Source organism: Lutra lutra, chromosome 9, assembly GCF_902655055.1.
Source record: "Lutra lutra chromosome 9, mLutLut1.2, whole genome shotgun sequence".
Classification (NCBI taxonomy): Eukaryota; Metazoa; Chordata; class Mammalia; order Carnivora; family Mustelidae; genus Lutra; species Lutra lutra.
This window is the reverse complement of record NC_062286.1, coordinates 50,000,165-50,027,514: the sequence shown is the minus strand read 5'-3', so window position 1 is coordinate 50,027,514 and position 27,350 is coordinate 50,000,165. Positions and strand designations below refer to the sequence as shown.

The window sequence follows — 27,350 nt, the reverse complement described above, 5'->3', positions numbered from 1 at the left end:
TACCTAGGCTTAACTCCTCCTGTACCTGGGTTGGGCTTCTCCGCCCCTTAGCTCCGCCTCCACCGAACCCCGATTGGCTGGAGGAGGAAATCGGCCCGACCATTAGTCCTTTCTTGAAGGGGCGGAGCCGGGTTGCGTTCTTTTCTGGCCGACGCAGGCCGAACCGGACCGAGGAGATCCGAGTTGGGCCGAGGCCGGCAGAGCCGCGGCTCTGAGCGCAGGTGGCAGGACGCGCCCCACCCAGCGGCCAGGCGGAGCCAAAGATGCTGGCTTCTGCCACGCTGCGCCCCCTGGGCTCCCTGCCACCTCCGGCCTCGCCCTTCCCGCTGCTGCTGCTGGCGGTGCTGAGTGGCCCAGTATCCGGCCGCGTCCCCCGCTCGGTGCCCAGGACCTCGCTTCCTATCTCCGGTAAGGCGTGGGCGCCCCCGCCCTCAGCCCTTCGCACCCCACCTAGACCCCACCTGCAGGTGCCCGCACCCACCTGCTCTCCCTACGGACCCGGGCAGGCGCAGTGGGGCCCCGCGCCGCCCACGCCCCGCCAGGACCAGGGCGGGACCCCCACGCGGTGCTGCCCCACCGCATCGCTCCTCCGCTTCGCGCTTCGGCTCGCAAGCCACGCCCCGGTGGATCCCGCGGCCCTTTACTCGCAGAACCGAGAGAGGGTTAAGCCCCTCGCCAGGCAGACGCGGACGCTGAGCCCCGGGCAGGGGATGGGGAATTCCTGAGGTCCTCCATTTGAGTTCCCTCTCCCTTATTCTGTCTTCCCAAACGTACATCGATGTCCCTCACGCCAGCTTGACGCCTGTTCTTCTGCCAAACTCATTGGTCTGTCATTCAATTCAAGCTGCCCATCCTTCTCCAGCTCAGCATTTCCATCTGCTCACTTCTCAAATCCATTCCCTTATCATCGTTTATATCTGCTTGCAAGCTTTTTGCCCTGCTGGTAGCCCTCTTCTCCCTAACCCACTTCCCAGGCCTCTCACAGCTCTGACACAACTCCCATTCTCTGGACTATGATCCATCGTAACCCTCTCAACTCCTCAGCATTGCCTGCTCTCTACTCGTTCCCTACACTGAATGTTGGGAAACCGTTCAGTGAGTTGGTTTAATATTCTGTTTAAATGATTTCTAAAATATTCAGAAGGAGAAAACAAAGGAAGGAGATGAGGAAGAAGGCAGAGGATGCCACAAGGTTAAAAATGGTCATTGGAGTGATTCACACTTTAATGGCTTTCTGCTGAGGTGGGCGTGAGCATGGCCGCTGACCTTGTTTTCTTCTCCGTGGACAATGAGTGTTAGCTTCCTGTGCAGACAGAGCTAGTGAAGCTGAAAGGACAACCTATTGGCAAAACCTCAGAAGTGGGTAATAGTAGTGTAGAGTCTGAATTTCAGACTAGTGACATTTAGGGTTGCTATGAATCCAGAAGACAAACTTGTGGTCAGAGACTGGGGATTTGTCTGTACTTGAGCAATAGCCATGAGATAGAATTGAGGTTGCCTGGCTGGGTTGATAACCAGAAATTCAGAGAAGTCTAGATAGCAGAGTGAAACGGAGCTGGGGATATGCAGGGAATTTGGGTGTTCCAGGACTTACAATGAGCATGAGAGTATAGGCAGGTACAGCATAGACCTGAATTTGGGTGTGGGAAGATGGGGTGGGTGGGGCCCCATACATCAGCACAACTAGGAATGAATGGCTTGGAGCCATTCTGTCTTGAGGGTGGCTGAGAGGGCGAAGCACGTAGAGCTGTGTTGGTGCAGGGATAGGGGCCCCAGAGTGAGCTAAGAAGGTAAATTCATGCTGACTTATTTGTCATCACCTTTAAATAGAGTTTTGAATGATGATACGAAGTTTAGGTTTGGCCCAAATGGAGCACATGCCTAGGTAAGAAAGAAAGGAGCCATTTTGAAACATGTAGTACATGTCAGTTGCTTCCACATATGTTATCTCACTTAATTCTGTCAACAAGCCTGGTTGTTGGTGTTTACAGGTGAGGAAAGTGATGCTCAGGGCAAGTAACTTATTCAAGATCATACAGCTGGTAAGTGACAGAGCCACATTAAACACAGGCTGGTCCATTTCCAAAGCACACACTCTTGTCTACCCTTTACCTCTCTGGGTGGAAATGGGGTGGGGTTGGGAAGGACAAGAGCAGTGGGGGAGACAGGGGATAGTCTCCTAAAGTGTTGGTGAAAAGAGTGAATTGTTTCCCTTCTAAGTAAAAAGAAGTTACTAATAAGTAATAATTAAAAAAAAAAAAGAAATTGAGAGGGAAGTACTTACACCTTCTATAGGAATTTTCAAATTATGTATCATATTGCTGTGAATAGAAATTAGACTTAATGTTTATGCTGTTATTTTAATAAAACATTCCATTTTTAGAGAAAAAGCATTTTTGACTGCATTGTGTGCTAAATATTCTGGCCTCCTCAGTCCTCTCTCTTTGGGGAGGTTTGATGGTTGGCCTGTAAAAGCTCTGTTTTTCACCCTCCTGGCTGCTAAATAAATGGTACTTGGAAGAAAACAGAAATTGAGCTCTTGAGCTTTGCCCTTGTGGACCCAACCCTTATGAAGCAATGGCTGATATCACTCTCCCCTCTCACCCTCTCTTCCTGCCAGAGGCTGACTCCTATCTCACCCGGTTCACTGTCCCTCAGACATATAATTACTCTGTCCTCCTTGTGGATCCTGCTTCCCATACACTTTATGTCGGCGCCCGGGACACCATCTTCGCTTTATCCCTGCCCTTCTCAGGGGAGAGACCCCGCAGGGTGAGAGATCAAAGTGGGGATGACCCCAAGAGCATGTGATTAGATACATAGTTTTTTGGGATTGATGGGGGGGTGTTCATAATAACCAAATATGTAACAGTGGTGATGGTAGGAGGGGGAGTGTTGGTGAAATTGAACATAGGAAGAATATTCATTATCTTCGCTAAAGGTGACGGCAGAGGGGGGGTGACTGAGGAGGCTATGAGGGAGGTTCATGACAAGGGAGGAGGCCACAGTGACCAGGTTTCAGGTCACTGTGGGCAGAGGAATCATTAGAATCACCTTTCTTTAGGGCAATAGCTTTTAAACTTTTTTGACCACCCCTTAGTAAGAAATATTTGATGCATTTGACCCAGGACAGGAAGTGTGTATTGAAAGACCCCTTTCTTGAAATAATATCTACTCCCCTATATGTGATACATTCTGATATATCCTATTTCATTAAAAATAAAAGCAGTTGATTTCATTACTCATTAATGGGTGGGGATTCCAGTTTAAAAAACAATGCTCTGATCAGTGGTGGTGGTGGTCGGGGTCGGGATGGGGGTGGGGGGCTCTGAAGTTCTCAAATTGATGGAGGTTGTGGAACTATTTGACCTACCCTGACTTGGGAGGAATTTGGGGAGAATCTGGAAGAAACAATTACTTCTCTTTTCTCAGATTGACTGGATGGTGCCTGAAGCCCATAGACAGAACTGCAGGAAAAAAGGCAAGAAGGAGGTAGGTGTGAATCTCGTCCCTGTCCTGAGTGTCAGTTGAGATCTAGTTCCAGCCTCTGACTCTTGTGTCTGTCCCCTGCAGTGCTCCCATCTCTAGGGACTCTAACGCCATGTCATCACCAGTCATCTCTGATCTCAGAGCTGCCTCTAACTGTCCCAGAGCTGCCTCTAACTGTCCTACCCTACCTTTCATTGTACCTGCTGCTTCTAATTCTCTCTAACCATCTCTGACCCCCAGGACGAATGTCACAATTTTGTCCAGATTCTCGCCATTGCCAATGCCTCTCACCTCCTCACTTGTGGCACCTTCGCTTTTGATCCGAAGTGCGGGGTTATTGTGAGTGACGGGTGGGAGGATGGGAAGGGTCTTCTGTGAGTGACCATGAGGGGGGGCATGCTTAAGGCAACACTTGTGCATGATACACATTGGGGGTGAGGGATGTCCTCACAGGGTGGAGCCTTTGTCTGCCATGGGAGGGGGAGGAGGTTGTCTGTAGAAGGTAAGGTATACAGAGTGTAGAGAGAGGAGAGACGGTAAAGGGAATTAGGGATGCTAACTAATCCCCGGAGAGGATAAATCTAGGAGAGACTTCAGAGGCCAGTAACTCATGTTTCCTTTGCTCTGTGTACACTTTGTCCAGGCAGCCTAGGTCCATTTCTTAATCAGCACAATCCATGCCTGCTTCTTTGTCCCAGGGCATGTGACTCTCTCTCACTCTCTTCTCCCACTTCCACTGCCAACTTCATTCTGTGTGGGCTGTGACCCTCTGCTCTCATGGCTTCTGAGGTCACTGCCCACTAATACAGTACCCGGATCTTGCCTTCAAAGTGGGCACTCTGTCAGTCACATTTTCTTCTGGGTCCTGTTCATTGCTGCTGGAGCCCTGGGCCTCTCTACTCTCACACTCAGGCAGGCTTGGGACATGTGTACCACTGATCACCTCTAGGCTAGTCATGGCTTCTGGAGGTAAGGGGACTGGTGGCATCTCAGGAAGGTCTTGATGTTTTTGAACTCAGCTTTTTCCATCAGTTATCCAGCAGTCAGTCACTGGTCCTCTGCCAGCACACACTTGTGACAGGAACCTAGGATGAGTCAAAAGCCTCCCATGTTCTTTGTATTCAGTGGCTTTCCTTTCTGCTCCAAGGAGCAATAGGAGGAGTGCAATGACTCCCTTTTCCAGCCCTGATCCTTAACCGTAGATTCTGACTTACCCCTTCTGCAAACTGGAGCACTCCTTGCCACCTGGATCTCATCAGTGCATTTGTCCAAACCCCTCCTTATTGAAGATGACCCTCGTATCTCTGGCTTTGAATGCTGTAATTTATATGTTTGATTGACCCAGTCAGTCCATCTGGGCTGCCCCCGAGGTTAGCCGGTCTTTGGTTGCGTCCTTTTCGTAATGTGGATGAAAGACTCTTCACTGGGGTGTGGATAGCTTCCTCATCTTGGGAAGGTTTCCAGTTCGGGGTGGTATTGAAAATCTCTATATCCCATCAGGTGATGTTGAGTGTATGGTTTCCTTACAGTTCTCACGAAGCTTGGGAAGTAGTGGTAGAACTACCCTTGCCACATAGGTCTTCTTCCGGCTTGCACACACTTGGGGGCCCTGTGGGTATGAATACCGGCGCCATGGCTCAGAGACATCATGATCACTTTCAGTTAGTCTCCTAGAGCTTTCTCTTCTTCCTTGGCTCCCTGAGGGGACCCTAATGGTTGTTAGATTGTATAGACATAAAATGTTTTCTGTACATCCTGTCAGGATTGGACTCCTATCCATTCATGAGAAAATTCAACAACCAGAGTGAAGCGCAGGGTCTGCCTTTGCACTCCCATGACTTTGATCTTGTTCTCTGAACTGTCCTACCTAGCAGGTATTTGAAATGAAAAACCATCCTTTGGTCAAAGCGTGTTTGTAGGAGAATATAGGGTACAGCTCCCTGCCCCTGAAATCAGCTGTGTTAACTCGTCAAGCCATATACAAAGACCGCCCTCTAGGCATCCTCAATGCTCTCGTGCCTTTACTGTTTGATCCTGCTACCTGGCAACTCCTTTCTGTTTAAGCAAGTTCTTGCCTTATCCCTAGTGCTGAACCTCTCACGTCCCAGAGTGATGACTTTGAGACCATGTATAACTATTACGTGCGAGCTTTGACCACTCACTCAGAGTTGATTGCTCAGAGAAACGCAGGGTCTTGCAAAAGGGAATTCAAGCACCGGACCCACCCCCCCCACCAACCCCAGTCTAACAATGTGGAGTGCTGCCATTCAGTGACAGCTCATTGGACGTTGGAGGAAAATATTTTAGTTGGCTTTGTTGAGGGAATTTTAGCAGTTAACAGAGGAGAATGCTAGACTTAACAATAGCAATGACAAGACTTCCCGTTGTGTTGAAGATGTACTCTGTCCCAGGTGTGGTACTATGGACTTTACATTCGAGACTGAGTTTAGTTCTTAGCACTGCACTGTGATATTTAGGTGTTATTTATATCCATTTTTCAAGCAAGGGAATGGAAGTTCCAAGAAGTTAGACACCATGTCTAATATGTAGCTGGCAGAGGTAGAGTCAAGATTTAAATCCAGCTATGTGTCATTCTGCCCCACAACCCTGTTCTTCTAATCCAGCCTGCAGCACAGAACACCTTATCTGGTTTCAGTGTCTTGTGACATTTGTTCTGTTTCATGTGACAGGGACCATCTTTTTTTTTTTTTTTTTTCTTTTTTTCCCCCTAACCACCCGGGGAAGGTGCATTCTTATTCTCAAGAACTCTTCTTGGCCAAAGCCAAAGGATGGATTCCAGCCGTACAGCTCACTGAGAGCCTTCCTGCCTAGCTCTGTCTTTCATCTGGAGGGACTTGGCTTCCACACAACTGATGATACAATGAGGAATCCCAACCTTCAGCAGAGACTGTAGCGGAGGGGTCTTATCCCCTTCAGACCCCAACTAAATGTCACTTTGACGAGACAGTAAGCATAACCTATCTAGTTAATAGGAGCCTCACTTGCTCAAAAATTATAAGCCTACATAATATAGTGATGCCATTTGGGGAAACTGGATGAGGACTCGTTTTGACCTACTGAGTTTTAAGGGGCTCATAGGCCATCTGTGTGAGGAAGTCCAGCTGCCAAGTGCAGACACAGACCAGAGATTGGAAGGCATCAAACTTTCAGAGAATTTGAGGAATAATTTGCACAGAAAGTCTAACTGGAAATGTAAGAATGAGTGAGGTCATTGGAGTATATGTGACGAGGACTAAGGATAGATTTTTACATAGTTAGGGTCTAGAAAGGAAAATAGAAGCAACCAAAGGAGATAGAGAAGCAGAAATTAGATAGGGGAGGATGGTAGACTTTCAAAGAGAAGACAGACTATTTGAAGGAGGGGGTGAGCCAAAATTACCAGCTGCACCATAAAGATGAGGAAGATGAGGACTGAGAAAAGGGGTCCTTGGTGAAACGTAAGGGGGTAGTCTTTGGCACAGGAATGGGAGAGCGTGATTTGTTTTTTGGGAATACCAAGGGATCCAGGTCTGGAAGAAAGAAAGGTTTCTTCCAGGTTTTGGAAGAAAGTGTTCATTTTGAGCAGTAGAAAGGAAGTAATTTGGGCCAACAGGTTTGTATTCTAGGCAGCGGGGAGCCATTTTGTCAGTCTCTTGCTCAAAAATTTATCCAGGCAGTGACTGATACTATAGTTATATTAACCTGTGGTGTAAATCGCAAGCATGGCTAGGCAGTGTGGAGAGGAGGAGCTTACTGCTGCCTTTCTGGGGACAGGTAAGAAGAACCCTGGCAGCATGTTTTAATCTTTGTCCGAAGTGTCCAAGCATCTTGGTAATCTCTCACTGAGCTGTCATCCATCTCTTTTCTCAGGCTAGGCTGCCCCCACTGCCACACAGGTGGGCTGCTTGTGCCCCTGTGGGCTCCCTCATTCTGGAAGACTCTCTTGACCCAGTATTCCCTTTTTGGGGACCTCAGATCACACCTGATTTTAACAGGCCCTGTTCAAGGCTGTCTTGGTAAAACAAAACCATATTTGTGGACGGTAGTTACTAGACAAGTGGTCAGAATGGGCCCATAGTATACTTACACTCAGGCGCTAAGTGTGGTTCCTCCATCCACCATCAGTGTAATTGTGCTCCAGTGACACCATATGCCCTCCCTAGTGAACTGGACGTGTCATGTCTGCCTCTTCCATGCCATAACTTCAATTCCTAACCAGCCTAACCATTAACTTCTCTGCCCGTCTCCGGTTGAAGTCAAACCTGGTTTCCATTTTTGGATATTATCTTGAAGGATGACTTAGTGCTGGTGTTCAGGTAAGGTAATTTCTGGCTAGTCCTGGCGGACTCCTCCATCTTTCGCCTCCTGTCCAGGTCAGTCCTGCTGTAGTCGCTGAATGAAGAAGGCGGTTACTTGCCAAATCCTCAAATTCTGACCTGAGTTTCAGGTCTTCGCTAACTTTGCGGATTCCCTTCCCCCTTTCTATGTATCCTTGACTCTGGTCCTGTCCTTTATCCTTGGGGTAGGAGTAGAGGGAGGAAGGCCCTTCTCTCTAAGCCTCTGGGCTTCAGATGATCTTATATTAGCCTGCATTCTTCTTTACCCTTCCTAAGAATTCCAGCTGTCAGGGGGCCTGTTCTCTTCCCTTTGTCCTCCCTGTCCTGTCACATAGTCCCCAGCCAGTTGCAAATCCTAGCATTTCGGAGGAGAGATCTGCCTCTCGGCCTCTTAGTGTCTTTTAGGACCATCCGTGGGGTTCCTTCAGCAGGGCATGTGGGTATTGGTACTAGGGGAATAGCGGGAAGAGGAATAAACTGGCAAAAAGGGGGATGGCAGAGATGGGAAATGCTGGAATGGGTGGGTGAATCAGAACAGCAGACTGGGAGTTATGGGGATGGTAGCAGATGAATGGGAGATGAATGGAAATTGAGCATTTCCTTCATCTGACCATCTTTGTAATTCTCACTATGAGCCTGTCCATGACCCTAAATCAATTGCCCCCTTCTGGTCTGTAGGATGTGTCCAGTTTCCAGCAGGTTGAAAGACTTGAGAATGGCCGGGGGAAATGTCCTTTTGAGCCAGCTCAGCGGTCAGCAGCTGTAATGGCTGGTGAGTGGGGAGATCCCAGAACCTGTGGCTCCTTGCCATAATTGCCTCCTTCCCCACCCCTGCTGTTGGGATTTCTGTGTCTTTCTTTCCTTTCCTTGCAATGTCTATTATTCCCCTGTCTCTTTCTGGCCTTTCCTGTTCTTCCCATAGTGCCTGTGCCCTCCTGCTTTTCCCCAGATTCTTCCCCTGGGTTTTCTCTAGAGTATGTATTCTCTGCACCTCTAGTGTGAGTGTTTGCTCTGTTAACCTCATTTTCTTTTCTCATAATGCTCTCCCTCCCACCCCCATTTATATGAGGAATCTACTACAATGCATATTGTAATACATTTAGAAAAAGTATGGAGAAGAACCTAAGAAATCTTGTAGAATAGCACTGTCCAAAAGCACTTTGTGGGACAATAGAAATGTTCTACATCTGTGCTGTCTAAAACGGTAGCCACGAGCTACACGTGGCTCTAGAGCCCTTGGACAATGTGAATAGTTTGATGGGAGGAAGGAATTTGAGTGTCTGGTATCTACCAGCTTTGCATAGTTCCAGGGTATCCGAAAACCACTGCCAACAGTGTGGGATATTTCTTTCTAGCTTTTTAAACAAATGTGTGTGTGTCCTTGCATCTGCACTTGTGCATATAAATTTTGCTGGCCAATCCTTTGTTGCTCAGAGGAATCAGTAATCGGTAATGACTATTAAACAAATTCCTGCTCTTACTTCCTTTGACCAAGCTGTATACAGTTCAAGTGTGCAATGGTTCAATCACAGTTGGTCCCTAAATCTTTTCTAGAGAATGCGTAATCTTGCAGCAACCACAAAGTGAATTGTTTGTGTGGCACGTAGCCTATCTTTTAGGTCAGACTACCCCCACATACACCCTTCAAATTCAGTGAGAGTCTAGCCATTTTCTCACAACAGTGTAAAACAAACAGGTAAATAGATATTTTATGAGTGTGTGTATATTGTAAAACTTTTAAATGTCATGCCACATGGATTTAATTTTGAATTTTGTCATGAAACTTTGTATCATAGGCATTTTTATGCAATTAAAAAATTTTTTTTAAAGATTTTATTTATTTGAGAGAGAGAATGAGCAGTGGGGAGGGTTAGGGGAGGAGGGAGGTAAAGGGGGAGAGAGAAGAGAGTCCCCATTGAGCAGGGAGCCAATGTGGGGCTCGATTCCAGGACCCTGAGATCATGACCTGAACCAAGCCAAAGACAGATGCTTAACCGACTGAGCCAACCAGGCACGCCCAATTTAACAATTTTTTTGTGAAGAAAAATTTTAATAATATGATGCTACCCTTCCTGTGAGCATTCCATAATTTAATTAAGCAGTCCCAAGTCACTTATATAAGTTTATTTGATTTCCAGGTTTATTTAGTTTACCTCAAAGTTTTTTGCTAATACCCATAACACTCTAATGGACATTTTTGTGCATAAGTTTTTGTCCTCATTTTAGATTATCTCAAGATTCCCGGAAATGGATTACTCTATCAAAGGGTGTGAACATTTTATGGCTCATTATTTGTTGCTAATTGAGTTTTTAGAAAGAGTGTACCAATTTACACCCTAAATCAGCGGGAATGAGTGTTTTGTTTTTTTCTCACATAAATTTCACTAGAATACTATTGTTGTCACTTTGAAAAATCTTTACTAATTTGAGGCTAAAAAATGGCACCTTGTTTTAATTTGTATTTCTTTGAATGTTAGGAAAGTTAATATTAGGAAGTTTTCATATTTTAGTACTTATTTTTATTTCTTCTTTGGTAAGTCCATATATATATGCACACCTGTATATAGATCCAAATATATATTCTTGGATTTCATAAATCCAAGAATACTCTTATTCTTGGGCCAATTATCAGATGGGATATGTGTTCTGATCTATATCTCTTCCTTCGTGGTTATGTTTGTCTTTAAGCTAAACCCTTCTTCAGTTAGAGAGCAGATAAAAATTTTTCTTCTTACAAATTTTTCCCCCAAATGTTTAACTCTTTGATCTGTTTGGAAGCTACTTTGATGAATGGCACGAGATGAAGATCTAAATTTATTTTTCCCAATTAGCTAATCAGTTGACTCAGCAGCATTCATTGTACTACTTTTTCTTTCTTTACTACTGACTTTTGCTGTTCATTATTGTAAAATTGATTTTTACCCATTCTTTTGGGCTACATTTTATGAAAAACAAAAATTGAGAAACAAGATCTAACAGTGAAATTTTTTTCCTCCTTGTGGCTTTATAGAAAAAGTCTTAAAAACTAGCTATACAAATTACTTAGTCCTACAGTTAATGACTTCCCTTTTTGGAAAGTAATAAAATAACAAAATGAACATAAACTCTCAATCTGATAAATACAAGATTTATCATTTTTATCATTCATCTGCAGTTGAAATTGATGAAACCTTGATTATAGTCATACATGTTTGCATAGAAACAGTTTAGTTAGTAGTTTTCTTGGCTTTTTATCTAGCATCTTTGGCAAAACTCTGAGCCAGTCATTGGGTCATTAAGAAAGATTTATCAGTCTTATCGGTTGTCTCTTGATTCTACATAATTTTTTTATCAACAAAATGGCTTCTTAATTACAAACTCTAAGGTAATCAATTAACATACTTTCTTTATTTCAAGCAGTCATATTTATACTCCGTCTTCTGCACATAATCTCTGTGTTCCAGTCAGCAGGTGAATTCATATTAGCATGTGGTTTAAGAACACAACTTTCATGAATAAGATCATTGTATGACAAAAGAACATTTTCAAAAAGGAAAGACATTTTTCAAAAGTTTTTTTTTTTTTTTTTAAGGATTTTATTTATTTATTTGACACAGAGAGAGATCACAAGTAGGCAGAGAGGTAGATGGAGAGAGAGAGGAAGCAAGCTCCCTGCCAAGCAGAGAGCCTGATGCGGGGCTTGATCCCAGGACCCTGAGACCATGACCTGAACCGAAGGCAGAAGCTTAACCCACTGAGCTACCCAGGCGCCCCTCAAAAGGGTTTTAAATCTTTTTTTTTTTTTTTCAGGTTGCCTTTCATCTGATAACTGATGGAAATGATCAGAAGTCACTTTCTAACTATTTAGAATGGCTAGTTTCTCCAGGTCTCTTTCTGTCTTCGATCCAAATCACAGTCAATACCAATATTATACATTTTCCTCTGAAGTTGGTACTTCATAGGGCTATAATTTAAATTTCTTTAAACTTGACCCAAGAACCAGTATTCAGTTGGAGCTTTCAGTGTTGATCTGTTATATCCTGCTGCCCCTTTGTTTTGAAAATAGCAGTATAGATAGTAGTGACAACATTATGTAAGAACTAGAACTTAAATTCCCAGTTAGGATTTATAAAAGTGTCCTTGAGGATAATAGAGGTATTTTGAATAGAAAGAAGAGCTTTTAGTAATGAAAATATTATTAGAATGTAATAGCAGAGTATTTCTTGTTTAAATTTTAAAAATTACAGTGTGCATTGTGGATAATTGGGAAAATATAGAAATATATAATGAAGGAATGGAAAAGCCAATTGTAATTCAGTTATCACCAGGTAGCCACTAATACTGTTTTCAAGTATTTTCTTCTACTGTGTTTGTCTGTGTGTATATTTGTAATACATTGGCATTATCGCACATATGCCACTTAATTTTGTATACTGAACATTTTCTCATAGAATTAATTATTCAAAACATGGTTTTTAGTGATTGCATACTCTCCCATCACTTGAATTAGCACAGTCTCTATTCCCATATAATTATACGTTCAAAATGTAAGATAAATGATTGCTTTTATAAATATTGCTACAGAGAAATTTTTTCTCAGAAATGTTTATGTAAATCCCTTACACAAATCTAATTAATTGCATATGAGTCCATCCAGAAAGTAGAATTGCTGGGCCAAAGAGTATAAAGGTTTTTATGGTACTCAGTGGATTTGGCCAAATTGCCCTCCAGTTAGTCCCGCCAGCATTGACAAGAGGGCCTCTTTCATTGCACCCTTGTCAGTCCCAGGGAATACAGTTAATAAACTTACAGTTGGGCGCCTGTGTGGCTCAGTGGGTTAAGCTGCTGCCTTCGGCTTGGGCCGTGATCCCAGGGTCCTGGGATTGAGACCCGCATCAGGCTCTCTGCTCCGCTGGGAGCCCTGCTTCCCTCTTGCTCTCTCTGCCTGCCTCTCTGCCTACTTGTGATCTCTGTCTGTCAAATAAATAAAATCTTTAAAAAACAAAAAACATACAGTCCATTATGACCTCCTCCAGAGCCCAATTTTATGTATTTTTGCTTGCATCTCCATTAGTGAGGTTGAACAACTTTCCATGTGTTTATTAGTACTGGCATTTATTTAGGAAAAAGCCTTAGAAATCTTGTCTTCAAATATGACATGTATTTGTACTGCGCTTAGATAAAATTAACATTTTCTCAGTGTCTCTTTTTGCACTGTTCCAGTTTAGAAAAATGCAGATATTTTGACGGTAATGTTCACATTAGCCTAAGAACACTGGCACTTCCTTCTGTCTCCTCTGGAGGGTCTTTGTCTTCCACTCATCCTTTCAAGGTTGGGGTTCCTTGGACCCCCTCTCAGGGTCCTGTTCTTTTCTCATTCTATGTGGTTGTGGTCTCAACCAGCCTCACAGATTTGTTTCCACTGCATTCTGATGCCTCCCAGACGTTATGTGGAGCTATAGACCACGTATCCAGCTGCCTTCCAGACATCTTCACGTAGTTGTCCCACAGATCTCAAAGTCAGCATGTCCCAAACCAAGCTCATCATCCTCACTCTCCTCCCCCAAACCTGCTCCACCACCAGAGTCCCCTCCTCTGAGAACACAGTGCTGCTACCTTCCCGTGTACCCCAGCTGGAGACAGCAGTCAGTTATCCTCCATTCTCCTAGCAACATTCTGTAACAGATAAGGCTTTTATTGAGAAGAGCAGGAGGAAGGAGCATTTGTTCTTTCTCTTTGGGACTCTGTCCTGTGTTTAATCATCTCTCTTTGCTCTCCTGGTATCTTGCGATGACTGCATCTGCCAAGAAGCACTGCACATGTTCCCGATATACTGCGTGCTGCCGGCATTTTGGGGTCAGACCTACCTCTTTTTTTCTCTTTTAAAAAAAATTCTATTTATTTATTTGGCAGAGAGAAATCACAAGTTGGCAGAGAGGCAGGCAGAGTGAGAGGGGGGAAGCAGGCTCGCCGCTGAGCAGAGAGCCCAATGTGGGATCATGACCTGAGCTGAAGGCAAGAGGCTTTAACCCACTGAGCCACTCAGGTGCCCCTTAGACCTACCTCTTAAATTCAGGTGTGTTTGCTCCAAGACTAGCATTCACACACTGAAACAAGACAGTTAGAAATACTGTGTGAACAACAAAGGAAAAGGTAGAATAAACGCCGCATCTCCAACTAGCTAATTATGTCCTCATCGTAGGCTGTTCTATAAAAAAAAAAAGTATCCAGCTGGCCTCATCCTTGGATAAGGAAATGGAGACTATTAGGCTAGGAGCTAGCTATCTTGGAAAGCTTTGACTGTGTGAAGAAAAGGGAGTGGACGAAGGAAGGCCAGGGTTTGTTTAAAATCCTTTATTTTTTTAAAGCTAATGAATGAATAATCCTATTAATTACATCTTCTTTAGAAGTGACTGTTTTGGTAGCAGAGTGAAAAATTGAAACCCCAGGTGCAGGGAAGTGCTCACTGCCATGATGTGTGTGAGGCTGTCAGTGTTGTTGCTAACACATCTGGGAAACCTACGTCTCCTTGGGTGAGGAGAGCTCTATTCCCACTTTTAATTGTGATGTTTCTTTGGTTGTGATTCATCTTTTGTGGCTTTCAATCTTTTTTTTTTCCTCCCTTGGTATTTCCAAAATGAAATATATCTTAATTTGGAGGGATATAAAAGTGAAAGATGGTAATTGCAACAAGCATTCAGTGGGTACAAAAATGTAGAAAGGAGAAAATAATAATCATTGTAATTCCATTAATCAGAAATGTGTTATTAACACTGTAGAGCTGTTGCTCCTTCCCATCTTCCCTATGTCTGCAGACATATACATGTCTTTTAAAAGTATAGGGTTATATCATACCTGATGTATTTTTTTTTTCTAACCAGCTTGTTCACTGAATTCAGCACTGTGGGTATCATTCTCTTTTGCCAATAGCAAATGTGTGTTTTAATGTTTACTGAATTGATTCATTCAGTACTAACCTGCCAATGATTGCACATACAGGAATATTTTGTTATATGAACAATGCAACATAATATTTGAGATTGAGACCGTTCTGGAGAATCTAGGACATGTGGTGATGCTGTGTCCTCCTGAAACTGTGACTGTGATGACTGCTGCTCCTTTTCCTTGGGCCCTGTGTGTGTGCATGTTTTACAAACCCCTTGGTACTCCTGGACTACCTGGAACCCTGCTGCTTCCCCCCAGAGTGTCTGACCCCTCCTGCTGTCCCTTAGTGTCAGTGACCTTCTGCTCTTTCCCTCCAAGTGAGTGTGCTCTTTGGCAATTCTGGGCTCCGGAGTTCCTGACTGACCCCGTTGATCCCTTAGAAACTTTTGGGACCTTTTACCTCCACCCGCTTTTGGGTCCTGACAAAATATTTGTTTGTAGCCACCCCCCACCACCGCCCTGCACCAAGTCATGCTCCTAAATATTCGTGACTGTCTCCTCCACAGATCTCTCTCCATTCTCAGGTGTCCATGACACAGCTTCAGTGGCAGTTCTGATTGTAGAGTGTTTTGTGTATAATTCTTGTAGGGAGATTTTTCATCCTAACTCTGGCTTCCGGATCAGTTTGTGTTTTTTTTTAAGATCTTATTTATTTATTTGGCAGACAGAGATCGCAAGTATGCAGAGAGGCAGGCAGAGAGAGGAAGGGAAGCAGGCTCCCTGCTGAGCAAAGAGCCTGATGCTCAGCTCGATCCTAGGACCCTGAGACCATGACCTGAGCCAAAGGCAGAGGCTTTAACCCACTGAGCTACCCAGGCGCCCCCGGATCAGTTTTCCACCCGCCTTGCAAGTACAGATGGTTGGCTTATTCCCTGTTCCGCGTGCTGCCAGACCATGCCCTCAACCTGGTTTTGTCCTTCCTGAAGTACTCTGGGAGGGAATGGGGTGCTATTTTAGAGCCCCCCTTCTGGCAACAACTCAAGCATGTGGTCCCTGAGGTTTCACAAAGAGCGTCAACTCACCTGCACTGAATGGCGGCCATGTGCCAGGCCCTACGTGGGCTCTACGTTTGGATCGCATTTAACCCTCAGCAGGGCTCCCAGTGGAGGGTGGTGTTATCTCCCTTCTAGGTTGGAGGTTCCTGAAGCTTATTTGCCAAGATCATACTGCTTGTAAGTATTCAGGGTCCAAAGCCAGGCCTCCGAGCTCTAGAACACTTGGATTCTTTTCACCATCTCCAGGGATAGAATAGTCTCCCCTCCCCACCCTCTAACCCTCTGCTGCTGCCCTCAGAGGCTTTCTGACCCTTTTTTGCTTCGTAGGAAGTATTTTTTAAAATAGTGGTTATTTTTCCGGCACCTGAGACAAGCAAGTTTGCTCAGGCCTCTGTGACCCCAGGATGCTGGTGCTTCCCCCAGAGTGGCCCTGCTCTACCCCTTCCTTCCAGGCTCATGAGTCCGCACAGCCTGCGCTGGGCCTTCCTTGCACCACCTTGCAACACACCAGTCTCTCTTGCTTCCCTAGCCTCCCGGACTTGATTTTCCATGTTGTCTTCAGTAGCCTCTCCCCTGAAATGGTGGTATCCCCAGGGACCTTTTTCTCACTTCCTCTTTCTCCCTGGCTGTCATGTTCATGGCCAGGCTTAAGCCTGACTCCCCAGTTGCCTGACTAGCCCTGTTGCCTGGGTTGTCTGTCTGATGGCCTTCCAGAGTCTCCCATCCCATGTCCTGAAGGGACTTCAACCTCAGCACATTCCACATCTGGTATTCCCAACTACTTCCTTTATCTGGTTCTCTCCTCTCATTTCCTGGCTTTGCTCATAGTATCACCCTCTGCTGTCATCCATCTTAGAAGCTGGAGATCTTAAAGACATTATTTTATTCCATTCTTTCACCTTTCATATTCAGTTGACTTTCAAATCTTTTTAATTGATTCGGCCTCAGAAATATCCCCCCAATCGAGCCCTTTTATTTTATTTACTTCTTTTTTTTTTTTTAACCATTTTCTTTCCTCTGTTGCTACTTAGTTCCGGTCTCCACTCTTGCCTGGAGTGTGTGAATGGACTTAACTAGCATTATCTTCTTAAAGCCCAGAACTGGTCATGCCACTCTCTTCTTCAAGAAAATCTGCAGTTTTCCCTCTTACCTGGAAAATAAAGTCCACATCCCATGGCAGAGCAGCCTCTTCACAATTGGGTGCCCACCTTTCACCTCCAGCTCCATCTCTGCTCACTAGCTCAGCAGGTGCCCGGCCCCACCAGAGCTGCAGCCACAGGGAGCACCCCACATCCCTGAACATGGCTCCTCTCTTCCCCACCTGCTTGCCTTCCTCCCTGAAGTCCAGCCCCCTAGCAAATTGCTCCTTCCTCAGACCCAGCTCAGATGTCACCTCTTGGGGGCTGGTCCCCCCCCCCCGGTTAGTGGTAGCTGGGTCCTCCTCTGTGCTCCCCCAGTGTCTCCTGGTACCTGAGCCCACGTTTGTCTTCCAGACTTGAAGGGGGGCTCTTGGAGGCAATGTTGTGCTCAACACATGGCACAGTGGCTCAGATGTAGTGGGTGGTGAAGAAATGCCACTCTGTTCTCTCCAGAGTTCGTGGGAGACTCAGAACTCCTCCGGGGCTCACGACTTACTACCCCTGAGTTATTGTCTCCTAGTTGCATGTGAGCGCGTGTCTGTGTTATAGGGTGGCTATAGGTGTCTTAGACTCCTCCCACAGAGCTGTACCTCCCCTTCCTAGTGGGGATCTGTGATTTCTGTCTTCTCCCCAGTCCCCACCATCCCGGAGCACCTTTGCTCCTGCACGGTACCTCCTCGCTACTTCCTCTGGCTGCCTGTGCAGCATTCACGAATCCCCCAGGCTGGTGTTCCTCCAAGGGAGGTCCTGAATCACCCACATGAGGGTAACTCGGGCAGCTTAAACTTAGTTCTTGGACCTTCCCCTAACTCTGCTGGGTGAGAGTTACTTGGCCCGGGGGCCGGGAACCTATGTTTTGATCAATTCCCCAATGGGTGCAGGTACACCCTAAAGCTGTGCCTGGTTCCGGAGCAGGGTCCACCCCCAGTCAGAAAGAGCACCAGTTCCCTTAGACATGTGCCAGAGTGGGAGAGCGGAAGTCAGACCGTGCATGCTGCAAAGCGAGCCCCCTTCCTGGAGCGTCATGGTGTCATCACTACAGTATAGGGTAGAGGCGGCCCCAAAACAGCCATGACAACAAACAAGCCAACAGACAGACAAAGCCTGATTCTCACAGGGCAGCCCTTCCTCTTCCTTCCTGCACATCAGCATGCTGGAAGTTTTCCCTTAACACAGGTGGCCTTTCCCACCCTGGAGCGCTTTGTGTCTACGTTGACTGGAAATGAGATGCTGCTGTGTCTGCAACCCTTTGCTTCCCTCCGTCGTCTCTGACAGCCTGTCTCCTCCCTGTCGCCCTGCAGGGGGTGTCCTCTATGCTGCCACTGTGAAAAATTACCTGGGGACGGAGCCGATTATCTCCCGGGCTGTGGGTCGCACCGAGGACTGGATTCGGACAGAGACCTTGCCCTCCTGGCTTAACGGTGGGGAGAGGTGGAGGGGTGCTTGGTGGGGGACAGAGCTGGCTGAGGCTGAGTGGCCCCAGGCTGTGTCTGTGGTATCTGAGGCCACTGGTCTCCCCAGCCCCAGCCTTTGCTGCAGCCGTGGCCTTGAGCCCAGCAGAGTGGGGGGATGAAGACGGAGATGATGAGATCTACTTCTTCTTTACGGAGACTTCCCGAGCATTTGACTCGTATGAGCGCATTAAGGTCCCACGGGTGGCCCGTGTGTGTGCGGTGAGACCACCGTTCCAATTGTTTGTCCTCTTCTGCTCTGCCTGTCCTGTCTTTGCCTCTGTCTTTGTGTCTGTCCTCTGTCTCCTTTTTTCCTCTGTCCCAGCTTCTTTTCTGGGAGCTTGGGGAGTATGGGGAAAGGCTCTGGCCTTTCACCCCTATAATTACCCTTATGACACACTGTCCCCAGGAGGTAGACTGGTGGAGAGGTCAAAGGCAGGAACTTTTGAGAGCTAGTCCTGGGTTCAAGTCCCGGCTCCACCAGTTCCTGCCTCTGTGACTCTGGGCAGGTCCTTTAGCGTCTTTGAACCTCCCCTGAGAGTTGAGGATAGTAATGATCTCTAGCTATAAGGGTTGTTTTGAGGATTTAATGAGGTGGCTTATGGAAAGCTTGTAGGGCGGTATTTCATAAGTGCGCAACAAACTCGGTCACCGCCGTTGTTACTGTGACCCCATCCAACCCCAGATCTCCTTATCCCCTGCAGTACTCTGTACCTCCATCCTTGCTTTTCTGTGCATCTGTCTTCCCATCTGTCTGTGTCTGCCCTGAAGACAGGGAAACCTCTGTTGGTGTCCATATGCCTCCCACAATGTTGTTCTTCTAAAGAGATCTTCCCATGCACTTGTCACCCCAGGGAGACCTTGGGGGCCGGAAGACCCTCCAGCACAGATGGACGACCTTTCTGAAGGCTGACCTACTCTGTCCAGGCCCTGAGCATGGCCGGGCCTCCAGTGTCCTGCAGGACATGGCCATTCTCCGACCTGAGCACGGATCAGAGACCCCCATCTTTTACGGCATCTTTTCCTCCCAGTGGTGAGGGGAGCCTGGTGTGGGGGAGAGTTACGGGGTGGGAGATGATGGGGAATGGGTGCAGTGTCTGTGCTGTCTGCTTCAGAGGGGGTGGGCTGTCCCTGGAGTGGGCTTCATGGCTTCCTTTGCCTTTCTCCTGGGTCCTCTTATTTGTCAGTGGTGAGTTGCTATTCCCTTGTTCCCTCCAAATATCTGCCTCCAACCTGTGACTCTTACAGGGAGGGGGCGGCCATCTCTGCTGTCTGTGCCTTCCAACCCCAAGACATTCGGACAGTGCTGAATGGTTCCTTCAGAGAGCTGAAACATGACTGCAACAGGGGACTGCCTGTCATGGACAACGATGTCCCCCAGCCCAGACCTGGAGAGGTGAGGGGGTAGGACGTCTCTTCACTTCACACCTGGGTGGCCACAGGAGAGAAAGGGCCCAACGAGGGATCACAGACACTTCCTGGCCCCTGAGAAACTGTCCCTGTCCTGTGTTTCCTCTAGTGCCTCACCAACAACATGAAGCTCCAGCAGTTTGGCTCATCGCTCTCCCTGCCTGATCGTGTGCTCACCTTCATCCGGGACCACCCTCTCATGGACCGGCCAGTATTTCCAACTGATGACCATCCCCTGCTCGTCACTACGGATACAGCCTATCTCCGAGTTGTGGCGCACAGGGTGACCAGCCTCTCAGGAACAGAGTATGATGTGCTGTACCTGGGGACAGGTATGTTTAACGGCCCAGCGAGGAGCCCACCCAGGGCACACGTGCTCCTGTCACAGAGCGGGTCCTGCGCGTACAGGTGTTAGTGTCACTAGGCACAGGGGCGGTTCTGTCATTCTGTCTGGCCACCTGTCTGCTTCCTAGAGGATGGACACCTCCACCGAGCCGTGCGGATTGGAGCCCAGCTCAGTGTCCTGGAGGATCTGGCCTTATTCCCAGAGCCGCAGCCAGTTGAGAGTATGAAATTGTATCAGGTGAGTTATAGATTTGGGGGAGTTTGGTGAGGGTACCTCTGAGTCCAGAGCCAGTTTGTTACCCTAAGGTCTGGGAGAGCCAGTATCTTCTTCCTCACTCTCTTTCTGTAGAATTGGCTCCTGGTGGGCTCCCGGACCGAGGTGACACAAGTGAACACCACCAACTGTGGCCGTCTCCAGAGCTGCTCAGAATGCATTCTGGCCCAAGACCCTGCCTGTGCCTGGAGCCTCCGGCTGGATGCGTGTGTGGCCCATGCTGGCGAGCACGGCGGGTGAGTGTTGCTGCGTCGGTCTCGTGCCTGTTGTCCCAGGGCAATGACCCATCCATGTGTTTGTGTCTATGTCTCGTCTGTCAGGGTACCTGGATCCTCGGTAGAGCATGCGACTCTTAATCTCAGCGTGAGGAGTTCAAGCCCCATGTTGGGCATGGACCCTACTTCGTTTTTATTTTATTCTACTTTTTTGAGAGCGTGAGTCGGGGGCGGGGCGGATGGTGAGGTTGGGGTACAGAGGGAGAGGGACAGTGAGAATCCCAAGCAGGCTCCATGCTCAGTGCAGGGCCGATGCTGGGCTGGATGTCACAGCCCTGAGATCATGACCTGAGCTGAAATCAGGAGTCAAATGCATAACTGACTGAGCCACCCAAGCATCCCCAAGTGGAGCTACTTAAAAAAAAAAAAGTTTCTCATCTGTTAATGCTGCCCTGTGTGCGTGTGTGTGTGTGTGTGTGTGTCTGTGAGATTCTGTTTGTGTCACTTGTGTGTCCCATCTGTCAGTCCATACTGACTGTCTGGTGCTGCCTTATCCGTGTCCTTGCCTCTCTGCTGGACCTGCCCTGACTGTGAGACTGACCTCCAGGTTGCCACACACTTCTCAGTTTTCACTTTACAAGAGCTCTCAGAAGTGTTTGCACTCTTGACTGCTCCCTCTGAACTTCCTTGCGATCCTCTTGCCTTCTGTGACCCTGCGTAATCCCAGATTTCCTCCCTCCCCGCATCAGTCTATCTCCCTTACTGATTCCTTTTCCATCCCACTTCCAAATGTTGGTATCCCTTGGGGTTCAGTCCTTCTCCTTACACTTCCACACACTCTTGAAGTGGTCACATTCCCATTATCTTCAATGCTGAGTGCTGCTGACCACCACTGATGTGTCTTTAGTTGACCTGTGGGATTCCCTGCCTCGTGGTCTACCTGATAGTCCCTTGGGAGGCTTCACAGGCAACTCAAGCTTATCGAGTCTCAGCACACACTGTTGTTTCCTCTTTCCTTCACGTGCCCTACCTGTGATTTTCATCATTGTAAGAAAGGGACCTCCATCCAAGCCAGAATTGCCCTTGCTGTCGTGCAGTTTGTACTGACTCTAGCTCCATCTGTCATATCCTCAGTCCACAGCCATTCCCCTCCTTCTCTGCCACTATCACCCTAGTCCAAGCTATCATCACTTCTTGACCGGATTATTCTGGCAATCTCTTCACTGGTCTCCTTTGACCATTGGGGCATCTGACCATCTCTTTTCCCCTCAGCAGCTAGCTTAAAATTGTATGTCACATTGAAGCAAATCCCTGGCATTATACCCATCAGAAATATTTCAGTATATATCTCTCTCAGGTCAGGACTCTCTCTCATTTTTTTCTTTTTAAAATTTTAAAAATATTTTATTTATTATTAGAGAGAGAGAGTGAGCATGAGTGGAGGGAGGGTAGAAGGACAAGCAGACTCCCCAGTGAGCATGGAGCCCACCACGGGCTCCACTCCAGGACCCTGGCATCATGACCTGAGCTGAAGTCAGCACTTAACCGACCGAGCCGCCCAGGTGTGCCCCCTGCCCCCAACAAGAACTCTGTTAAAAAACATTTTATTATAAGGGATTTCAAACATTTAAAAGTCAAATAATACAATGAATTTCTATCATCTGTTGCTCAACTTCACACTATCAACTCCTGACCTTGCTTCACCAATACCCTCACTCACTCCCTGTTGTTTTATAGCAAATCTTGAACATCTTATCACTTTATCCATAAATCTGGCAGTATACATCTTTAACACAGATGGAATTAAAAATGAAACTGTATTATCATTATTATCCCATAAATTTAATGTCATGAGACATCCAGTCAGTGTTCCAATTTTCCAGTTTTCTCAAAGCCAGTGTATACTTTAAGATAGTTGCTGAAGTTAGGATCCAGACAATGTCCATCAATTGAAATTGGTGTTTTTCTTAAGTCTTTCACATTTTTGATGATATTCCCTTTGATGAAACTTTTTTTCTTAAAGATTTTATTTATTTATTTGACAGACAGAGATCACAAGTAGGCAGAGAGGCAGGCAGAGAGAGAGAGAGAGAGGAGGAAGCAGGCTCCCTGCAGAGCAGAGAGCCCGATGTGGGGCTCGATCCCAGGACCCTGGGATCATGACCTGAGCCGAAGGCAGAGGCTTTAACCCACTGAGCCACCCAGGCGCCCCTGATGAAACATTTTTAATTGATTGCTTAGAAAGTATTTTTTTTCAAACTGACTTTGATATTTCCTATTTTGAAGCCCAGTTAATTTACAGTATATTTGTACATATTACTGAACCACAAGGCTACCAAAGTTTTAGAAGTAAAGACTTTTTTTGGGAATCAGTTTTTCATTAAGAACTTTGATTTAGTAGTTTCTTTTGGGAGAACTTCTAAATGCTATGACAAGGCAAGTGCTTTATTGTTTTAGTACCTATTAAAATAAGAATTTTGTTGTTTTTGGATATCCTGTTTTTGGATATCCTGTGTACTCAGGGTCCCCTTAAGATATATGTGTTTGGGGGGTGTGAGGTATGTCTATATGCTAGTTTATTTCTTGGTAATACAGGAAATTACCAAGTTGGTACTTCTTTTTTTTAAATTCATTTTTAAAAAACTTATGTGAGAGAGAGAGTGCATGTAAGGGGTGAGGGGCAAAGGGAGAGGAAGAAGGAGAGAAGCAGACGCCCTGTTGAGCGCAGAGTCTGAGGTGAGGTGGGTGGGGCTCCATCCTAGGAGCCAGAGACCATGACCTGAACCAGTATCAAGAGGCAGACACCCAACTGACTGAGCCACCCAGGCATCCCACCAAGTTGGTACTTCTATGATCTCTATCCTCCACACCTCAATTCATACAAGTGAGAAAAAGAAACTATGGAGTTCCCGTGGCTATAGCTGCACATATGGCCTTCCCATGTTCCTAGCTCTCAGCCAAACTAAGTGACCTTGGTTTTACCCAGAAGACTTAATGTTTTTATACCAGTCTTGGAGCTCATTTCAGGGACCTTAATTCATGTGGAAGGCATTCACACTCAAATGGAGTCTATCTTTGCTTGAGGCTTTTGTGTGTTCAGATAGAACTTGATCTCCACTGATAGCTTGGGGAAGGTCTCCCTCTGGGGAGTGGTGACAGGGAGTTCCGAGTAGGCAGTCTGCCTTGCTGTCAGGCACAGTTCACACATATCCTGGAAGTACCAGGATTGTGTTGTTTGAAGCAGGTGTTGGAGAGAGAAATTTCCTCCATAGAGAAGAGCAGCCTTTATGAAACAAAAAGTCATCTCCCTGACCCTCATAGAATTTTGATTAACTTTTATAGAAAAGAAGTTTTCTCTCTTAATAGAAAACAGGTTAACTGTAGTTTTTATGTTTTTTTTTCTTCCCCAGAGAAATCCTGTGGTTATAGATACCCAAATACATTTCATAGAACACTAGTATGCATTTTTTAAAAGCGCCCTCCGAACACCTTTCCAACAGACTTACTGCAAATTTAATTCTCTGTGGTCTGCTGGAAATATGTCTAGAATTGACTTGGCAAGTGTCACGAATAGTCAAGGAGATATTGGGGGGAAATTTTACATTAAGAGAAAGTTGACTGATAGTTTCAGGAGTGATTTATGAGATGATGGGAGCTGTGATTTCATTCTGTTACTGAATGTTCATTGGTACTGAGGAAATCAGAAGGGGATGCTGGCACTGGATTTACCAAGTATTCTCTTCTATACAGGCTGGTCCAAGACATAGAGTCAGCAGATGTGTCTTCTTTGTGTCCCAAAGAGCCGGGAGGTCTGTATGGTTTAGGGGAATGTGGGTGGCGTGGGTGAAGGGGGCTAGAATGCTGTCCATTTGGGACCCACTTTAAAAATTGGAAGATATGGCAGCCAGTGACTTATGGTCTTACTGTCTTTGGGCATCTCCTTTGTATCTTTGTCCCCACGGCCCCTACTTGGGTCTGATACCATGCCATCATTTACCATGTTACAGCCCAGCCAGTAGCATTACCGCCTTTCGTGTCTCTGCTCTCTCTCCGCAGAACGCCCGGTAGTGTTTGAAGTTCCTGTGGCTACAGCGGCACACGTGGTCTTGCCATGTTCCCCAAGTTCGGCATGGGCGTCCTGTGTGTGGCACCAGCCTGGTGGGGTGACTGCACTTCCCCCCCGGCGGGATGGGCTGGAGGTGGTAGTAACCCCAGGCGCCCTGGGTGCTTATGCCTGCGAATGTCAGGAAGGGGGCGCAGCCCGTGTGGTGGCTGCTTACAGCTTGGTGTGGAGCAGCCAGCGGGGTCCCCCAAGTCAGGCCCACACAGTGGGTGCTGGACTGGCCGGCTTTCTCCTGGGGGTTCTTGCAGCATCGCTGACTCTTCTTCTGATTGGCCGGCGTCAGCAGCGACGGCGACAGAGGGAGCTTCTGGCTAGAGACAAGGTGGGCTTGGATCTGGGGGCACCCCCGTCTGGGACCACGAGTTACAGCCAGGACCCTCCCTCGCCTTCTCCTGAAGATGAGCGGCTGCCCCTGGCCTTGGCCAAGAGGGGCAGTGGCTTTGGTGGCTTCCCTCCACCCTTCCTGCTCGATCCTTGTCCGAGCCCAGCCCACATTCGGCTTACTGGGGCTCCTCTAGCCACATGTGATGAAACGTCCATCTAGGGCAAGTGACTGCTAGTGCACGGGTGACCACTGGAGGGGGATGACCATTGAGATGCTGGGGGTACTGAGCCTGGAAGATGGTCATGGGCTATGAGTCCTCTTTGGTCTTTGCATCATCACTTAGACTGGTGTCTGCCCTCTCTGGGCCTGGCTGGGCTTGGGGCCAGGCCTGTGCTGATCTCCTGATTCTCATGAGAGATCAGAGCTGCTGTCTCCCGTGAATCAGGAGTTTTCCCACTTCTGCCCTCTGATCCACCGCAGCTCCTTCGGCCTTGGCTCCCTATCTCGGCCCGTTACTTCGAGGTTGGGGAATGGGCCGTAGCTTTGACTTTGCCTTCTGGTGGGTCCTGGCCGGAACGAAGAGCGCTAGAGGCGGTGGGGCCTAGTGTGCATTAAGTTCTTTTGTTCATTCTCTTAGTTTATGGGATTCTCTGTGGGGAGTGCATGATCCCCATGTTGCAAGATGAAATCTCTGCCCTGAGATGTCCCCCAACCCAGTTGTCCTTCCATGAAAGTGAGTGTCAGTATGCAAGTGTTTGTGGAAGGCCTGGCCACACGTGCATGCAGGACTGGGCTGGTGCTCAGGTGTACCCCTGGGGTTCAGACCCAGTGCTCAGGTATATCCCGGGGGGTCAGATGGGGGAAGGTGGGAATGAGGCATTGCCTGCAGAACTTCAGACCCTGTAGCCAGTGAAGGAATGGCTTTCCTTTCTAAAAAGAAACAAACCACCACCCGGGCCCCATCACCTATAACCCTTCTCTTGAGTAGAGGAAAAACTCGCAAAGTGACCTTTTGGGCGGGAGGGACAGCGGTACGGGTGACCCAATCATTCTCTTTGTTTTTGCCTCCCGGCTGCCACCACTGCCACACACAGCTGTTCTTTCTCTTTGGCTCCCGTTAAAAAGACTTCACAACCTTCTAAGTATTAAGGGACAACAAAAGGGGAACAGTCATAGGAAATTCAAGATGCATAAAAATAGGTTTGTATCAGTGACTTTACTCAGGTTGACACCCTTGCCCTAAGTCAGAAGTTCTCCACCTGGGGTCCATGGACTTCCTGAAATCGTATGCAAAATGTTGTCGGTACACGTGAGTCTGTATTTTTATGGGGGATGGGGTGGGTGGGTATGGTTTTCATCAGCTTCTCAAGGCCTTAACCAAGTTAAAGGACTATGCCTCGAGTTCGCCACCCAGTGGTCAAGATGAGGGAGTGCCAGTCAGCGGCAGTTCTTCCAGCCCTACCATCCCGTTCGCTGTGGTCAGCCCTGGGACTCGCAGCTGCTGGATGCCCTCTTGTTTCTCCGGGTGTTGGAAGCTGGGCTCTGCGTGTATTTGAAGATACTATCAACTCCTACCAAACATAATGACCTCTTCCTGCTTCACAGCTCCCAGATGCTCTAGGCTTCTGCTCGGTTCTGGTCTTGGCCCGTGTATGTGCCTCGTTCATCCCTGGTGAGGGACTGCCCCCCCCCCAGCTCCAGTGAATGATCCAACCCCTCCCAGTTGAAGTTTTTGGCTCTACTCTCCTTGGCAGCAACCTGTGAACTATTCAAAAGAGTCCCCTTGGGTTTGGAATTACCAGCGGCTTTGCCACTAATACGTGTATGATTTTCAGCAAGTGATCTAATGTAGGAACACTGGTTTGTTCAGCTGTAAAGTGGGGATAGTAATACCTACCTCGGGGTTGCTGCAAGGACTGAATGGGAAGACATGTAAACAATAAAGCAGTGTCTACACCAGTAGATGTTGTTATTGCAAGCATTGACCTCTGATGCCATAATCCTCTAGCTGAACCGTGTGATAACCATGACACCTCAGACAACCTAAGCCCCATTCTACGGGAGGAGAATCGTGGCCTCACACAGACTTCCTGTCCCAGGTCATCTCTGGCCAGGTCTTAGCTGCTGATGTCCAGGTTTTGGGAGGATGGGCCTGTGGTTTTTATGATCCTCAGATGTGCGTGAGCTTAGTGACCTTCCTAGTCCTCTATGGGACTGGTCTTGTGTTCTTGTGTCTATCCTCACTTTGCTCTCTTAAGGTGATGGATTTGTTCTATTCTGGGGGAGGAAGAGAGGTGAGGAGATGTCAGAGGGGCCCGGGGTC

At 47.2% G+C, this 27,350-nt stretch overlaps 1 protein-coding gene across 7 annotated transcripts; it reads left to right on the top strand.

Moving 5' to 3' along the window:
- The first annotated feature begins 135 nt into the window (after window positions 1-135).
- SEMA4F (ssemaphorin 4F) lies at window positions 136-26,989 on the top strand. Of its 7 annotated transcripts, none has more exons than XM_047746147.1 (15): window positions 303-408; window positions 1,992-2,042; window positions 2,659-2,772; window positions 3,433-3,492; window positions 3,730-3,828; window positions 8,505-8,598; window positions 18,186-18,305; window positions 18,406-18,557; window positions 19,190-19,368; window positions 19,584-19,731; window positions 19,855-20,077; window positions 20,219-20,328; window positions 20,440-20,600; window positions 24,330-24,388; window positions 24,636-26,989. In XM_047746147.1, the coding sequence occupies exons 2-15, from the start codon at window positions 2,004-2,006 to the stop codon at window positions 25,244-25,246; spliced, it is 2,169 nt and encodes a 722-aa protein (XP_047602103.1). In that variant the 5' UTR covers window positions 303-408; window positions 1,992-2,003; the 3' UTR covers window positions 25,247-26,989. The 7 variants fall into 7 exon arrangements, with proteins under 7 accessions (XP_047602101.1, XP_047602102.1, XP_047602106.1 ...); XM_047746148.1 differs by having other exon boundaries at window positions 334-408; window positions 2,621-2,772; XM_047746145.1 differs by lacking the exon at window positions 1,992-2,042 and having other exon boundaries at window positions 136-408; window positions 2,621-2,772.
- The last annotated feature ends 361 nt before the right edge of the window (window positions 26,990-27,350 follow it).

Coding starts and splice junctions, on each gene's coding strand:
- SEMA4F (XM_047746145.1), top strand. CDS start 264: ATGCTGGCTTCTGCCACGCTGCGCCCCCTGGGCTCCCTGCCACCTCCG. Junction 2,773..3,432: donor CAGGGGAGAGACCCCGCAGG/GTGAGAGATCAA, acceptor CTCTTTTCTCAG/ATTGACTGGATGGTGCCTGA. Junction 20,601..24,329: donor CATGCTGGCGAGCACGGCGG/GTGAGTGTTGCT, acceptor TCTTCTATACAG/GCTGGTCCAAGACATAGAGT.